This window comes from Phocoena phocoena, chromosome 6 (genome assembly GCF_963924675.1).
Source record: "Phocoena phocoena chromosome 6, mPhoPho1.1, whole genome shotgun sequence".
Taxonomy (NCBI): domain Eukaryota; kingdom Metazoa; phylum Chordata; class Mammalia; order Artiodactyla; family Phocoenidae; genus Phocoena; species Phocoena phocoena.
In genome coordinates, this window is record NC_089224.1 from 87,982,288 (window position 1) to 88,000,525 (window position 18,238).

Sequence of the window (18,238 nt, forward strand, 5' to 3'; positions counted from 1 at the left end):
AAGACCTCAAGAGATAGTCAGTCCCTTCTTTGTTGCCCGGAATTGGGAACAACGAAAGAAGTTGCTGTTAAGAACATGGACCTGTAGGACACAGTAACCTCACCTGCCAGTTAAATGTGGTCTAGTCAATATTTCAGACTCTGAGCAAAGAGTTTAGCATTCCTGCTTCCTCTAGTGCAGAGTTAGGACGCTAGAGTCCTCTCACTCCATATCCTAGCTGTGTAGTCTAGTCAGGAACGGTGCTGCTAACGGAGATACGGCATATGCAGGAAGGGGAAGTGGTTTGGGGAAATGTGGAAGGAGGTGAGTTGTGGACATGTACAGTGTGTGGGTAGGGAGAAGCAGTTGAAAATACAGAGCTGGAATTTTGGAGAATGATCTGGACTAGAGCTGGATTTAGGAGCCATTATAGGTCTGCATAGGTCGTCCCTGCAGACTGCTTTCAAGGACCTTTTTTATTTTATAGCCGTAGTCTAGTTCTTAGAGCATAGTGTTTCTACCTCATTAACTATTGTGGAGTATGCAGCACAAAGTGAAAGACTCAAAGACTCACTGCAGTGTTTCGTCACCTGTGTGATGGGCTGTGCTTTGGCAGGATGATAGAATAGGAAGAACAGCATGCCAAAAATCACCTTAAGGTCACCTGATCCAAGTGGCTACCTACTTTCCGTTAAATCTTTTGGTTTTTCTTTTTTTTTATCATTGTGGTAAAATATACATAACTTAAAATTTATTATTTTAACTATTTTTAAATGTACAGTTCAGTTAAATCCATTTACTTTTAATCTACATCCCCTCCCGCCCCTTCCCCACTCAGTCATTCTAGTGGATCAAAAGGGCCTATACTTCTCCCTGGAAGTATACCCTGAAAAAATTTACTCTGTATGTACTTTCCCTTAGAATCATAACATTTTGGAAGTGGAAAGGGCTTTTGAGATTAATCTAGTCCATTCTTAATGACAGGTAAGGAGACTGAGGCTCAGAGAATTTAAAGTGACTTGTCTGGGATCATGAGTATTTGCAAAAGAGCTGGGTTCAGTTCTCAGTACATATTCTTTGTCTGTGTTTTCTTTTTCATTGCTCGAGCTGCCCATGAAACTGAACCTCTCTCTGATTTTGCTCCCTCATGCCCCATTATTTTTCTCTTTTGAGAACACTTCAGTTCTTTCAGGGTGAACTTTACGTATTATAACCCTTTGTACCTTGCATGGCATCTTGCGTTTTTATGTGCTCAATAAATGCTTATTGAGTGGATATTTCCTAGACTTCCAACCATTCTTGTTTTTTTCCTCTTTCTTAGAGTAATGTATCCTATTAAACTTTAAAGAAATCCAGAAATCTGGCAGATTGGCAAAGCTTTTAACTTTGTTTTTGAAATTTGCTTGCATACATATTAGTTCTGCATCAGGCATTCTCATTCTATCCCGTCTGCTGGGTCCTAATAGCCCCCTTGTCTCAGGGTTCTCAGAACAGGAGGAAGAGAAGCCAAGTGTTACTCTGAAGTCTGACAAATTAGTTATTAGCAGACTGACTCCAAGTGTTGATTGAGATAAGAGAGGAAGTCTTTGAGAAAAAAGCCCGGATATATTTTCATTAATCCCCCGGAGAAGGCTTGTAAGCCTTAGTCTTTTTCCCCCATCTTTTTATCTTGAAGTATGCTTCATAATGTCATATTCATACCCCATCCCCACCCCTCATGCATGTTTTGTTGACTTTTCTTTTTCTTCAGAGAGAAACTGAGGCCTCTGCCTTGCTCTTTTGCACGGTAAATGCTCCACACGTGTGAAATTCAAACATGCTGGTGAAATAAAATATGTCCCTTTTTTTGACTGACAGTGAATGAAACTAAGCCAAAACTCTTACTTAAGTTGAACTAATAAACCCTGTGATGTGAAGGAGAAATGAGCACAGTTCATTAATTAGCAAATTGTCTTTTCTCTGACGTAGGCAGTAGGTACTTATTAGTTGCCAGATCTTGCCTGTGATCTACCATCCCTGCATCCCTTTATCTGATTTGAGTCACCTCCTGTTTGTTATTAGATTTGTCTGCTCCTTCTCTCTCTCTCTTCAAATAGCAGTTCTGAAAGCACTTCAATAGCTTAGTCATTTTAAGATTTTAGCCAGGATTCTCTTCCTTACTAATAGACTTACTTTCTCTCTAGTGATTGCTCCCTGCTCTAGGTGTATAAAAGCTTTCCTCGTCCCCCTTATCATTTGCTTAGTTAATGTGATTTCCTTCTGTTGAGTTCGGCCCCCATCCGCCTCACGGAGCCATTAAATTATTGAGTGCGTTCTGTAAAATTTCTCTCAGCCTATTTTAATTTCATGTACCACAATTTTTCTCATTTGAAACTGTATTGCTTCCTGCATTTAGATTTCACATTTTTTTTAAAAAGGAGATTGTCTTTTTAATTATATTTGGCCTAGTTCTCCATTGTCACTACTTGTACCATATGGGAAGTCTCTGGAATAACAGTCTTGGTTTCTTTCTATCTTATTAGCTTCCTATTCTCCTTCCTTCTCCGCTGCAGCTTTTTACCCTCTCCACCCTAACGCTTTAGGAAGCTACTAAGAAGTTTAAATGGCCTCTGTGAAAATATGTCAGTGTCCCATTTTACCAATATATATGTAACATTTATAATTTATACTCTGCCTACATCCCAGAGGGATATGAGGTGGCTTATGATTTTTTAAAAAAACAACACAAACACATACACATGCACAAAAACCACATGTTCCACAGTATTGTTAAAAATAGTCATAAAGGGAAATCAGAAACCATTTAAGGCAATCTGTAACACAAAGTACTTATAAACATAAGAAGAATATTTGTATAAAAAGTGAAAGAACATAACCTTTTAATTATGCAAGGGCTTTCCTATTTTAGACTAGTAGTGAAAGAAGATTGTAATTGTGGTCTGAATGTTTCTGTGTCATAACAAAATGACTGACACTAGTTCTCACTTTCCCTGACCCCTTAGAAAGTCTTGTCTAAAATAGATAACTGAAGGGGTTTTTGGTTTGTCCCCAATTACTGTTGTCAACCTCTTTAGTCTGACTTTCTCACTAACAGGCACCATACATTGATCACCTGCCATGTACCAGACCAGCTAGAAGTTAGAGATGCATTATCTCATTTAGTCCTCATCATTAGGCTGTGAAACAGTTGATATTACTTTGTGTCAGAGATGAGGAGGAAACATCTAAGTGGGTAACTGGATCAAAGTTATACAGGTAGTAAGTGGTAGAATGAGGGTTTGAATCCAGAACTTTCTGGATTCCCTTTCTATTACTCTGTGATCCTTCTTGTTAAAGAGCTGTATTGGAAAAGTTAGCCATGAAACCTCCAATATTTACCTCCACCTCCAGTTTTGTTTAGTGTAGGGCTTCCTAATTTGAAGTTCAAGGATATGCTTAAAATGGCATGCTGGGAGAGCGGACCCCAGAGAGCCCCGAGCAGCGCCACTGCTTCCGCCGACCTAGTTACCATCACAGCCTGGGAGGAGCCGCAGCTGCTGCAGGGGGCCCCAGTCACCGTCGCCGCAACCAGGAGCAGCGAGGCCGAGACCCGGCAGCCGCCCGCCGCCCTCAGCGCTGCCAACACCACGCCCTGCACGACGGGCAGCGGCGGCGCAGGGCGCGGCGGCCCAGGCGGCCTCATATCAGCAGCGCCTGCCGGCGGAGACGACAAGGTCATCGCAACGAAGGTTTTGGGAACAGTAAAATGGTTCATTGTAAGAAACGGGTAGGGATTCATCAACGGGAATGACGCCAAGGAAGATGTATTTGCACACCAGACTGCTGTAAAGAAGAACCCCAGGAAGTACCTTCGCAGCGTAGGAGATGGAGAGACTATGGAGTTTGATGTCGTTGAAGGAGAAAAGGACGCGGAGGCAGCAAATGTTACAGGCCCTGGTGGAGTTCCAGCGCGAGGCAGTAAATGTGCAGCAGACCATAACCATTACACACGCTCTGCACGTCGCAGGGGTCCTCCCCGCAATTACCAGCAGAATTACCAAATCAGTGAGAGCGGGGAAAAGGATGGGCGATCGGAGAGCGCTCCTGAAGGCCAGGCCCAACAGCGGCGGCCCTACCACAGGCGAAGATGCCCACCTTACTGCCTGCGGAGACCCTATGGGTGTCGACCACAGTATTCCAACTCTCCTGTGCAGGGAGAGGTGATGTAGGGTGCTGACAACCAGGGCTCAGGAGAACAAGGTAGACCAGTGAGACAGAATACGTATCGGGGTTATAGACCACGATTCCGCAGGGGCCCTCCTCGCTAGAGACAGCCCGGAGAGGACGGCAATGAAGAAGATAAGGAAGATCAAGGAGATGAGACCCAAGGTCAGCAGCCACCTCAACGTCGGTACCGCCGCAACTTCAGTTACAGACGCAGACGCCCAGAAAACCCTAAACCACAAGGTGGCGAAGAGACAAAAGCAGCCGATGATCCACCAGCTGAGAATTCGTCAGCTTGTCTGCTCCCGAGGCTGAGCAGGGCGGGGCTGAGTAAATGCCAGTTTACCATCTCTACCATCATCCGGTTTAGTCATCCAACAAGAAGAAATGAATACGAAACTCCAGCAATAAGCAATGAGCAAAAGATTGGAGCTCAGGACCTTAAGTGCTTGCTTTTTGCCTGCTGAGCAGATAACTAGAGCTATCTGCATTATCTACGCAGCATGGGGTTTTTATTATTTTTACTTAAAGACGTATCGTTTTGGTAATGACAAACGTGTTTTGTTTTTTTTGTTTTTTGTTTTTTTTAAAAAGCCTGGTTTTTCTCAATACACCTTTAAAGGTTTTTAAATTGTTTCATATCTGGTCAAGTTGAGATTTTTAAGAACCTCATTTTTAATTTGTAATAAAAGTTTACAGGTTGATTTTTTTCAAAAAAGTCAACAAACTGCAAGCACCTGTTAATAAAGGTCTTAAATTCTTAAAAAATGGCATGCTGATTTGCACATGCATATGTATGTTGGGGAGTATACATATTTTTCTCATGTCTTAATATTGGCTTGAAGTTCTGAGGTGGAACTAATTGCCCTGCAGTCTCCTTGGAGGAGTCAGGAGAGAGGGAGAGGGAAACCAGAGTGAGTGTGAATGAGTGAATACTGACCAGCCTATGACTAACTCCACCTAACTCCAGTGCTAGCAGTTAGCTGCGCTTTGAGGCAGAAGGGTACTAACATGCACTGAGACAGACACTTTACATTATTATCTTAGGTATTTGTCACAGCAGCCTTAGCGGTAAGTGGTTTTAGCCCCAACTTAGAGATGGGTAAAGTGAGGCATGGAGAATTAAGTAAGTTCGTCCAAGGTCACCTGAGTAGAAAATGGACTCATCAGTATTCCACCGATCAGTGCAGGTTTATCTGATTCCAAAGCCCATGGTCTTTCCCTTACAACATGTTCTCATTTCTAGCGACTGTAATAGCCAACATTCATTGAGCTCTTACTATGTGCCAAACAGGATTCTTACCCCCTTACTGGATTGTTCCATTTAATCCTTACAGCAGCCTTAAGAGCGACACTCATTATCTTCATCTTACAGGTGAGTAGATTGAGGCACAGAGAAGTAAAATCACTTGGCAAAAGGATCAGAGGGTGAGAGGGTAGCGAATCAGGCATAGTCTCTGCTCCAAGTCCACTTTCTTACAAAGCGTAGTTTCAAGACGTTTTCACTAGGTAGACCTACACTCTCTACGCTTCCCCCTTCATTTTCCTTACCTGCACGATAAACATAGAGGAGCTATTTAGAAAAAAGAGTTTGTTTGCCTTTTTAGGAAAGTAGGTTTAAGGGGGAAATCCTTTGAGGCATTGCCTATGAGTACAGTATTTACCAGTGTAGACCTGAGCTCTAGCAGGGCTGCTTAGGTAAGCACTGCTCATGATACTTGGCTATGATGAGTGAAACAGTGATAATCTCTACCTTCATTCGTCACTTTAATAAAGATAACAAAAAACTCAGCCTTTTTAATGACCGTGTTGCAAGAATATTTCTTAACCCCCGTCCTTTCTCCCAATTCAGTCAGTTTATTAGTGACTCACCTTATTTCCTGTTCTTAATGCCCAGTAGCCTGCAGTTGAGTGTAGGGTTTTATTGCTTTACTTTGGTCATTGCATCCCCAATTTAGCAAGCATGATGCAGTTCTGAAGGAAGTACTATGTGCCTTTGGCACTGTGGCGAAGCATATTCCCATGAAATGAAGTGACCTTTGCGGCACACGGACCCAGTGCCTCACTCTCCTCGAGTCTCCAATGTTCAGAGCGTGGCGGTGCTTCATGGTATAATTCTTTGGCTTGTATACAACTTTACTGCAGGAAGGGAACAGAAGTGTTGTGTGTACTGAAGTGATAGTGATTCAAAACCCACATACCTATTGTTCTTTGAATTTTTGTCTTTCATCTGTTGCTGTTGTTCGTTTAACAGAACTCTTTTACAACCAGATAAAACTAAAGAATGAAGAAAGCTGGGTCTGAGTCTATGCTGTGATCTTTACTAGCTTCTATGGCCGTGGGCAACTTATTTATGCTCTCTGGGCCTCAGTTTCCCCATCATCAGGATTAGAGAAAATGTATGGGAAGCATCTGGTACAGATCCAGGCATTGAGCAGATGTTCAATACAGAGAAGCTGCTATTATTATTGTAAAATGCAAAGACAACCTTATGATGTAAAAGCTTGAGATTTGTTATTGTAGCAAATAGTGTTACCCTGTGGACTGCTTTGTATATCGCTTATGTGAAATCCAAGGAAAACAGTGAAATAGTGTTTGCAAAAGGAAAGATAGCTCTTTGTTCCCTTCAAGGGACAAAAGCAGCTCATTATTTTATCAAGTAGTGACTGTTGCTATTGAAATGGTTTATTTGTATGTTTTTTTCTGTTTTTTTTCCCCTAGGGATTTATTTGTGGCTTTTCAGTAGCAACAGGTGCGGCAGCAAGACTAGTGTCAGGATACGACAGCTATGGAAATATCTGTGGGCAGAAAAATGCAAAGTTGGAAGCAATACCAAACAGTGGCATGGACCACACCCACCGGAAGTGAGTAGACTGGCTGAATGGTGAACACTGGAAACTTTGGAGGGGAGGGGGCATCCTGCTTTTCTTACTGTTTTAAAGATAATATCTTACGGAATATTATTTTTATATGTTTCCTGTTGATGTTTTTTAATTTTCTTTTTAACTGTCCACTTGAATCATTTCTAGTTTTGGTCTATAAATACATTTTCCAGGAAACAAAATTGGGTGCCATGTTAAAATGGGCTACCTTGAGGTTTTAATGAGTAAATGCGTGATTTGAGAGGGTTACTCTTATACCCTGTTTTCCGACTCACCTTTAGGCTGTACACTAAGTTTTAACACAGAAAATAATATAATATTTTTCTTCCTAAGAGTGTACTTGATGGAAGGCAGAGGGATAATGGATTTTGACACATTAAAGTTACAATAAAGCATTTTGTGCTGCATCATTTATAAGTACACATTGATTTCCAATTTTATAAGAGATATATTTTCTTTGTCAGACTTTGAAATTTCTTTTGGGTTCTCAAGGTTCAGCGTTTGGATTTCATGAAATTCCTGACTTAATCGCCTCTTTTCTTCCAAAGAGCTATTTTTTCATTTTTAACGTCTACGGGGAAAATATATTTCATCAAACATTTTATGTATGATAGTATGTTTGTTCAAACTGTGTATTTATGCCCCATCAAACTTTATTAGACAGCTCTAATAAATACAGGTCTTCAGAATTAACCGAATTAATTTTAAGGTAACAGGTTAATCAATTCCATTAATGAACTTTATAGGAAAAGGCTAAAGCAGATAAAAACATTTTTTAGACTGTAGTTCTATTATATTTGGGGGGATATAATAACTATATTTACTGTTAGATAAATCTGTTGGTTAAATCTGGGCCCCTAATTAAGTAGAAGATTCATTTGATAAATGCAAAGACTTGAAAAAAATCCAAATAGTTCATCATATCTTAGAGATATTCCTCCATTTAATGAAGGACTAATGCAGTTCAAATAAATAATTCTAAATAATGATCATGAATACTTGTATAGTATGCCATAGTCAAAAAGTATATAATATCAACCTGTGGGGTAGATATAGCAGAGGCTTAGAGAGATTGAAATGACTTCCCCAAAAGTCTGGTGGGCAGTGGATGTCCAAGACAGACCATGGGCTTTTCTCTTGATGGGTACCTGCATCCCTTAACAGAAGAAATGAAAATTGGGCTCTCAGAGCATAATTTGGAGAATTGTTTCATTTGTCCTTCTTTTTGATTGCTTCATGAAATTAACACAAATTTTAGACTTTGTGTTATTTGTTGTAGCAAATCTACCCAAACTTCTTATTTTGAAATAATTTTAGACTCATAGAGAAGTTGCAAAAATAGTACAGAGTTCTGCATATATATATATATTTTTGAAGGTAGTGTCAAATATTTGTAACTCTTTAATGCTGTTGACGTGTACCAAACATAAAATATTACCATTTAGATAATTGAGGAGACAGGAGGAAAAGGGCTCTACTTCCTCAGATCTACTGCTGAGATGGGGTCATGATCTTTCTTATGGCTCCCTTTTTAACTTGCTGGTAACTCCAAGCATATTCTTACCATAAAGTTTGTGTAACTGTCACTTCATCCTTAAGCTTATTAGGTTCATTTGATCAGTTTTTAATTTCAAATCCTCAGATTATTCTATGTATATTTTGGCCTCTTGCAAAGAAAGCCTGCTTATTTTTCTGAAAAAGTGGTTCCCTTTCCTTGAATACTTAGCACAGTTGAGACACATTCATGGATAGCTTGTAGGGTAGTGTCCCAAGTATAGCTATGCCTTAACTCATGTATATAGGTTTAAATTTTATTTTTTTAATTTTTTTAATTTTTAATTTTATTATTATATTTTTTTTGTGGTACACGGGCCTCTCACTGTTGTGGCCTCTCCCGTTGCAGAGCACAGGCTCTGGCTGCTCAGGCTCAGTGGCCATGGCTCACGGGCCCAGCCACTCCGCGGCATGTGGGATCTTCCCGGACCGGGGCACGAACCCGTGTCCCCTGCATCAGTAGGCGGACTCTCAACCACTGCGCCACCAGGGAAGCCCTAAAATTTATTTTTGATCTCTACTTCTTCTTCTCTGCATATGAACATTTTAGCACTGAGCCATCTAAGTATTTCTATCTATAAGCAATTTTTAAAATAAATGAATGGTACTGTTTTGAACGTATCTTTCTCAGGTAAGTCTATACTATTTGGATTTGAGAGGAGGTAGAAAATCTTTGTGTTTTTTACCTATACTCCATCCTTTTTTTTTTTTTTTTTTTTTTTTCCTGCCAAATGCATTGGTTTCCTCCTTTTTCACACATACATCTTTGGCTTTATTATGAATACCATGCCCTTCCATTCCTATAGAAATTTTTATACCTGTTTTGTCTGCTGTTACCTCAACTTGACCTTGATCATTTTCTCCCATCCCTTATCCTCAGCCCCTAGTTCCTGGTACTTACTAGAACCTCCATACATAGTTGTTGAATAAGTTAATGAATGAATCCTCTAAAATCTTGAATACAGCTCTTTCTTGCCTTCATGAATATTGTTTCCTCTATCAGAAAAAAAAAAATTCTCTTATTCTTCATGTGGCTAAATTCTATTCATCCTTCAGCTCTCAGTATAAATGTTACTTCCCAGAAAGGTCTTTTTTAAGCTCATAATTTGTCTCATTTTATCCTGTAATATGTGTAATTATACATTTATTTTGTGATTCTTTGTTAAATGTTGGTCTCTTCTAAGTTCTATGAAAGCAGAGGTGAGGTCTCTTTTGTTCACTGCTGTATCCTCAGTATCTGGAATGTAGTAGGCACTCAATTAAACGTTTGTTGAATGAGTAAATAAATTTATTTATTTTTTGGGCTTCCTTGGTGGCGTACTGGTTGCAGGTCCGCCTGCCGATGCAGGGGACGTGGGTTCGTGCCCCGGTCCGGGAAGATCCCACATCCCTCAAAGCGACTAGACCCGTGAGCCATGGCCGCTGAGCCTGCGCATCTGGAGCCTGTGCTCCGCAACGGGAGAGGCCACAAGAGTGAGAGGCCCCCGTACCACACACACAAAAAAATTATTTATTTTTTTGAATATGTTCTCAAAGTGAATTACTGAGTCTGAGGATCTGAATATTTAAAGATTATTAATACATATCACTAAGTGCCTTTCCATACAGTCTGTTCCCTTTACATTCCCACCAACAAAGTGTCTGAGATTGCTTTATCTTTGCTAGTATTATTAGTTTTTGTACTAATCTGATCAACCACAAAGTGGTGTTTTATAGTTTTAATTTGCATTCCTTTGATTATTCATGAATGTGAACCCCCCCCCCCCAATGTTTGTTGGCCTCTCATGAAGACTGTTGTGCCAGCATATCTATTCTTGGTCTTCTTATCTCTAATCTTCTCCATCCTTTATACTGTGATAGGATTAAGTTCTTTGAAGCACTTTTTACTGTCATTTCCCTGCTCTAGAGCCTTTCCTTTTGTGTGATTATCTACAGTATTGAAAATGAGCCCACTTAGCCCTACCGTGACCTAGACCCAATGTACCTCTTCAGTCTTAGCTCACTGTTTCTCAGTGTAGTGATACTACTGTCCGTTCAGTTTATTCTACCTCTGTGCTGTCCCTCTACCTCTCTGCCAATCTGAATTCTTGAAAAAATGTGGGTCTCATACCCTCTCTATGGAATATTTCAAAACTAACTTTATCCCAGAACTTTATACTTGGATTTCTATTTCCTTTAAGTTGTTCTCTAATTATACTGTGCTTCTTATCTGCTTGTATTAATGATCAGTTGCTAGGAAACAATATTTCCATAAACTTAGTGGCTTAGGACAGAAGACATTTATTATGTCACGGTTCCTGTGGGTCAGGAATCTGGATTTGCCTTAGCTGGACTCCTGCTTCAGAGTCTCTCAGAAGGCTGCAATCAAGGTGTTGGTCAGAGCCGGCGTTCTACTGGGGAAGTTCCCCTGCCAAGCTCAGGTGGTTGTTGGCAGCACATACCCCTTGAGGATTGTTAGACTGAGAGCCTTAGCTCTTTACTGGCTGTCAGCCAGAGGCCACCTTCGCTGCATGCTATGTGGGCCTCTCCACATGGCAGCTTACTTCAAAGCCAACGGGGAGGGAGTCAATACAGAGAGTCTGCTAGCAAGATGGAAGTTACAGTCTTATGTAATGTAACTATGCAAGTAAGATCCCCTCACCTTTGCCATACTCTACTGGTTAGAAACAAGTCACAGGTCCCACCCAAACTTAAGGGGAAGGGTCTGAATTATAGGAGGTAGGGATAATTAGGGCATCTTAGAGTCTCAGTGCCACACTGCCCAACTCTGTCTCCCTGGAGCACCATGTTTTGTATGACTCCCAAATTTCAAAAACCAAGAGTTGTTTCTTAAGGGCTTATTGAATTGCAATAAAATAGGAAGGAGGTAAGTCAAGAGAGTCATGGGAAGGGAAATGTCTTTGACCTGTTCTAACCAGAAAATTTAAGATACCAAGACGACTGTAAGAATTCTATAGTAGTAAAGAAAAGTCTGTGTTTATTTTTTTAATCGTTCTAATTATAATGTGTTCTTTTTCTCCAAATAATATTTACTGTAGTAATAAAGATGTATAGGAACATGGCAGACAATATTTTATGAGATACTGGAAGGCTTCAACTTCAAATAGATTATATTCCCAAAGTTGATTTTTAAGTCAGTTGCTTGAGATGTATAAAACTTTTCTGCCTAGAAACAATGCTATAAATAAAGTTCTGACACTGGGTCAACGTAGAAAAGCTCATTTATCTTAGAACCATAAAGTGCCAGAGATGAAAAGGATCTTTAAGATTATCTAATAGGTAACCTCCTTAAAGCATTGCATCAAATATTTGTGAGTGCCAGCTAAGGCCCGGAGAAGAAAATGACTTGTATTTATAGCTGAGCTATGGTATTAATGTTACTGTAGAGCATGGGTGTGGCTTATAGCCATTCTTTTTTGGTAGTGGGGATTGGGATGGTAATAATATAGTTTGTACTCTGGTTGGCAATTCCCAAAACATATCTCTTCTGCCACATTCTAGATTTTCAAAACCATAAAGCTAGTCTTAGGGCTTCCCTGGTGGCACAGGGGTTAAGAATCTGCCTGCCAATGCAGGGGACATGGGTTTGAGCCCTGGTCCGGGAAGATCCCACATGCCGGGGAGCAACTAAGCCCGTGCACAACAATTACTGAGCCTGTGCTCTAGAGCCCGCAAGCCACAACTACTGAACCCGTGTGCCACAACTACTGAAGCCCACGTGCCTAGAGCCCATGCTCCACAGCAAGAGAAGATACTGCAATGAGAAGCCTGCGCACCTCAACGAAGAGTAGGCCCCACTCACTGCAACTAGAGAAAGCCAGCATGCAGCAATGAAGATCCAACACAGCCAAAAATAAATAAATTTTTAAAAAAACAAAAAAATAAAATAAAGTTAGTCTTAGAGTGTATGTGTCAATTTTTAGACAGATCATTATTATTATAGAAATTGTTCCCAGAAAGGAAGCCCCATCTATTTTTATCTTATTTAAAATTTATATTTATTTATTTATTTTTACAGTAGGTCCTTGTTGGTTATCTTTTTTTTTTTTTTTTTTTTTTTTTTTTGCGGTACGCAAGCATGTGGGATCTTCTTGGACCGGGGCACGAACCCGTGTCCCCTGCATCGGCAGGCGGACTCTCAATCACTGCGCCACCAGGGAAGCCCGGTTATCTTTTAAATATAGCAGTGTGTACATGTCAATCCCAAACTCCTAATCTATCCCTCCCTCCTTCCTTCCCCCCTGGTAACCATAAGTTCATTCTCTACGTCTGTGAATCTGTTTCTGTTTTGTAAATAAGTTCATTTGTATAAGTTTTTTTTTTAGATTCCGCATATAAGTGATATCATATGACATTTGTCTTTCTCTGTCTGACTTACTTCACTTAGTATGATAATCTCCAGGTCCATCCATGTTGCTGCAAATGGCATTATTTCATTCTTTTTATGGCTGAGTAGTATTCCATTGTATATATATATACCACATCTTCTTTATCCATTCATCTGTTGATGGACGTTTAGGTTGCTTCCATGTCTTGGCTATTGTAAACAGTGCTGCAGTGAACATTGGGGCGCATGTATCCTTTCGAACCGTGTTTTTCTCTAGATATATGCCCAGGAGTGGGATTGCTGGATCATATGGCAACTCTATTTTTAGTTTTTTTTTGTTTTTTTGTTTTTTTTTTTGCTGTACGCGGGCCTCTCACTGTTGTGGCCTCTCCCATTGCAGAGCACAGTCTCTGGACAGGCAGGCTCAGCGGCCATGGCTCACGGGCCCGGCTGCTCCACGGCATGTGGGATCTTCCCGGACCAGGGCACGCACCCGTGTCCCCTGCATCGGCAGGCGGACTCCCAAACACTGCGCCACCAGGGAAGCCCGTATTTTTTTAAGGAACCTCCATACTGTTCTCCATAGTGACTGTACCAATTTACACTCTCACCAACAGTGTAGAAGGTTACCTTTTCTCCACACCCTCTCCAGCATTTATTGTTTGTAGATTTTTTGATGATGGCCATTCTGACTGGTGTGAGGTGATATCATTATAGTTTTGATTTGCAAATCATCAAATCATCCATCAAATCTCTGCTTTATCCTTATCAATTTGGATAAAGCAGAAATGCTTCTAGTTCTAAGATACCTGAATTAGTGTATATGAGAACTATATGGGGGCAAAGCATCTAACTCTGTTGACCCCTGGTAAGACGATTGGAGGAGGGGAGGTACTGTGTTTCCTCCACGGATAGTCCCTTTTTCTGGTTGCTTGGGATGGGAGAGGCTAAGGCAAGGTGGCAGTGGCTCTTAGTATACACAGGCTATCATAAAGCCGGGTGAGGGTATGTAGGGAACTGCTTTTAATCACTTTGATATAGGCATTATATTATTAATAGAACTCTGTTCTCCATTCTGCAGACAATCCTAACATACACTTAGTGTCCACTTTCTTTGTTGCTCTAAGAAGTTTTCTCAGCTTATCTCACTTACCAGTATTGATCTTTCTGCAGAGGTTCTGAAGGTACCTCTAATACACAAATTTTTTGTGTGTACTTTTTTTTTTGCACAAATCTAATGTTCTTCTTTATCTTTTTGGCTTTTCTCTAAGGAAGCCATTAAAGTCCCAATCACTGATAAAAGCTCTGTGGCCCTAAAATGCCTCTCAGATTTCAGATGAATCAGTGTCAACAAGATGTACAGGAAGTAGAGGTCTGAGGAGGTTGATGGCATGTATGTGTGAGTAAAAATCCATAGGGGGCATTTTATTTGAGACCTTTTTCAGTTACCTTCATAATATTTAGCAGGGTATCTAGTGTGAGTTTTACTTCTTTTCTTTAACTGTCTCATTTCCCAGAAATCCACAGCTTAGAATGTTTGTGCTGGAAGGGCCCTTGAGATCACTGAGCCCCTTCATTTTTTTTTTTTTATTATTATTATTTTTTGCGGTACGGAAGCCTCTCACTGTTGTGGCCTCTCCCATTGCAGAGCACAGGCTCCGACGCACAGACTCAGCGGCCATGGACCACGGGCCCAGCCGCTGCATGGCATGTGGGATCTTCCCGGACCGGGGCACAAACCCACGTCCCCTGCATCGGCAGGCAGACTCCCAACCACTGCGCCACCAGGGAAGCCCCGAGCCCCTTCATTTTATAGGTGAAGAAACTGGGGTCTAGGAAACATCAGTGACTTGACAAAGACAGTAATACCAGGACTAGCTCTCCACTCTCCATGTTTAGTGTAGTGCTCTTTGCATTATATGCTATACTGTCTCTGGTAAGCTACACAGTGATTCTACTTTCTCACTCTTTCCGCTTTTGGGGCCTCTCCCTTCCAACATTTAAAGATGAAAGAAACTTAGTAGAACATGCAAAGAAGAAAGGGCAGGTTATATAAATCAATAAAGTTATAACTAAAGAAACTTCTTAAGGAGCCAAAGCACCTATACAATCTCTGAAGGCTTTGAATAATTTGGAGGCAATCTTGTGTGTTTCTTTCTCTGTAAGATAAAGAATATGAATTTTAATGATGAAATGCATTTTTCTCATTTCACATTTGTATATTTTTACCATTTGTATGTGTTAAATATTCATTGAAAAACATGTAGCTTAAAATTGGCAATGTTACTTTCTTAGTAAGATCATTGATTGTTTAATAGGCAATAGTCTTATTTTAAAGAAACTGTCTATTTTTATAATCTCTGCATGGATACAGAATAGGACTTCAGGGACTTCCCTGGTGGTCCAGTGGTTAAGACTCCACGCTTGCAGTGCAGGGGCCCCGGTTCGATCACTGGTCAGGGAGCTAGATCCCGCATGCTACAACTAAGGCCTGGCATAGCCAAATAAATAAATAAATAAAAGATTAAAAAAACCAAAAATAGAATGGGACTTTAGTGGCCACTGAATCTCAGAATTCTGTAGGTTTAGTGTCTGGTTCAGTCTATCCCATGATTGCTAATTACCTTATTAACTTTTTCCCCCTGCTTTCTTTTTTTTTTAATTGAAGTATAATTGATATACAATACTATATAAAGCTTATTAACTTTTATGATGTCTTATTTATTATTTAGGGGGTTGGTAGTGATATTATACCCATATGAAGAATGTGTTCACATTTTAAACTACTCATGACCAGACTGCCAAGCTTTCTGGGCCTATACTCTGCCATATAACCATATATTTTAGGAAGAACTTAAAAAAAAATTAGTTATCATATAAAACATAGACCTGTTTTGAAGACTTTTTAAAGAGTTATCAAATCTTGTTGACTATGCATACCTGTCTCTGTTTGCAAAAAAGAAAGACTAGAAAAGTAAAGATACAATTTGCTAGAATATTCACTTTGAGGATCCTTTTATCAGCTATGTACAGTTCTTCATGTTTACGTCGCTAGGGCTTATTTCTCTTCCTCCCAATGACTTAAATCAAATTACTGCCTACTGAATGACTATCCTTCACCATTCTTTAAAATTCTGTTTATTATTTTAGTCATCAGCAAACATTTATTGAAAATCTACTGTGTACTAAAAACCTCTATTAAGAATAACAAAATAGGAAACAACCTAAATGGCTGAAAAGAGAGGTTTGCTTTAATTCATTCATTCATTCATGAATTATATTTTTTGGCCATCTTCTTTGGGTTAGGCATTGGAGATTATACTCCTGAGAAAAATAGGCACACTCTTTTATCTCATGGAAATTACAATCTAGTAGAGAAAACAGAACTTAATAATATCATCATATAATCACAAATGTTATTACAGCTGTCAAAAGTGTTATGAAGGGCGAGATATAAGGGCACCAGAGTGGTTATAACAGGAGGACCTGGTGCAGTCTGAATACTATGGAACGGTAAAAATGACGGTATAGAATTATGTCCATTGACGTGGAATATCCACATAACATTATTAAGGGGAAAATAAAGTTATAAATCAGTATATATAGTGTGATTTTTATTTATATATATGAAAAATACATGTACATAATAAAGTATAGAATGACATGAAAATATTAACAGTGTGATTAACTGTTGAATTATGGGTCATTTAAATTTTCTTTTATGCTTCTTTTTTTCCTAAGTTTTCTACCATCAGTGTATATTATTTGGGCAATGAAAAAAAAATTAGAGTTAAAAAAAAGGAATTCACAGTCCCTGTCCTTGAAGAGCTTGCGTTCTAATGAGGAAGACAAAATACACAGATAAACTATGACAGTGCAGTGTGGGGCATCCTATAAAAGTGTTGTATATTGAAAGCTGGGTGACTCCAGTTTCCTGGGTTCCTAACTGCAGGCTGGTGGGGACAGGAAAACAAGGCAATTTGGTGGTAGCACTGGGAGCACTATTGTGTTCAGTTCTACTGCTTCTGTAACAAATTGCCACAAACTAAGTGCCTTAAGACAACAAAGGTTTGTAAATCAGAATTCTCTGCACAGCACGGCTCAGCTGGTTCCCTGCCCCAGGTTTCACAAGGCTGACATCAGAGGGTTGGCAGGGCTGTGTTCCTTACTAGAGGCTCTGGGGAATGAACCTTCTTCCAAGTTCATTCAGGCTGTTGGCAGAGTTCAGTTCCATGTGGCTGTAGGACGAACTTCCATTTCCTTGCTGGCTATCAGCCAGGGGTCATTCTCAGCTTCTAGAGGTAACCTATGTATTCTGTAGCCTATATATTCTGTGGCTTATGGTCCCTTTCCTTCAACAACAGTGGGTCAAATCCTTCTCAGGCTTCAGTGTTTTCGACTTCCCCTTCTTTAGGGTTGCCTCTTAGTTCTCGATTGTCCATGTGGGTTAGAGAATCTCTCAGCCAATGACTCGGGGTTCAGGAGCAGAGTCATTCAAAGTAGGGTTTTTTTAGAGCCCCAGTTAGGTGAGTTGGGGGTTCAGAGCAGAACTTGCATTCTAGCAGGGGAAAAATCAAATAAAGTAGATCTGTGGAAGGAGGGCACACATAGTGATGATGGTGCAGGAGGGAGCTGATGATGGATGGTCATGTGGGTTCTTGGCCCAAGAAGCAGCTCCAAGAGCCCACCTATAGTGAGGATGAGATTCCGATTAGAATGCTAAGCTTGGTTCTTGTTGGCTGAAGAACATCGTCTACAGGTTGGAGTTCTGCAGGCCAACCTAAAGCCTGATGAAAACTGGTACACACAGTAAGGAGCTCCCAGCTCTGTCTTGTGGAGTTGTAGAAACTTAGGAGAACAGAGGTAGCACATTTATCCATTGAGCTGGGTTTTATGGAGTGTCCCAGGTATTCTTCAGAGCAACCCAGTAGATATCTGCTCATTCCTGCACTTAGGGATAAGTTTGAACAAATGGAGATACTTTGAGCCTTTGTTGAGTTTGCCTTTGCTTTGAGGGAAAGCACTGTCCTCTGTGCCCTCCTGTCAAATACTCTCTGACTGCAGCATTAACCTACCACCTGTCCTAGTTTGGCTTGACACAAAAAAGAGCAGCCTAGATAGATACTTCACTTGAACTTGCATTTGTGGACTCATTTGCCCACAAATTTACAAGCATTTGGAAACAGTAACATTTATGGTGTTCTATGGAAACTTACTGTATTATTTATACAATTTTTTCCTAACTCTTCATTTTTTTCTCATGAAAGTTGTAAAAATGATAGTTAAACTTTCA

General features: G+C 40.2%; 1 protein-coding gene and 1 pseudogene across 1 annotated transcript in view; both read left to right on the top strand.

Moving 5' to 3' along the window:
• The window catches only part of SLC44A1 (solute carrier family 44 member 1), a 120,288-nt gene that overhangs the window by 20,236 nt on the left and 81,814 nt on the right, over window positions 1-18,238 (top strand). Inside the window, exon 3 of the mRNA XM_065879926.1 lies at window positions 6,904-7,046. Coding sequence (XP_065735998.1) covers window positions 6,904-7,046 — 143 coding nt within the window. The remainder of the gene's footprint in view (window positions 1-6,903; window positions 7,047-18,238) is intronic.
• On the top strand, window positions 3,420-4,516 carry LOC136124469 (Y-box-binding protein 1 pseudogene; annotated as a pseudogene).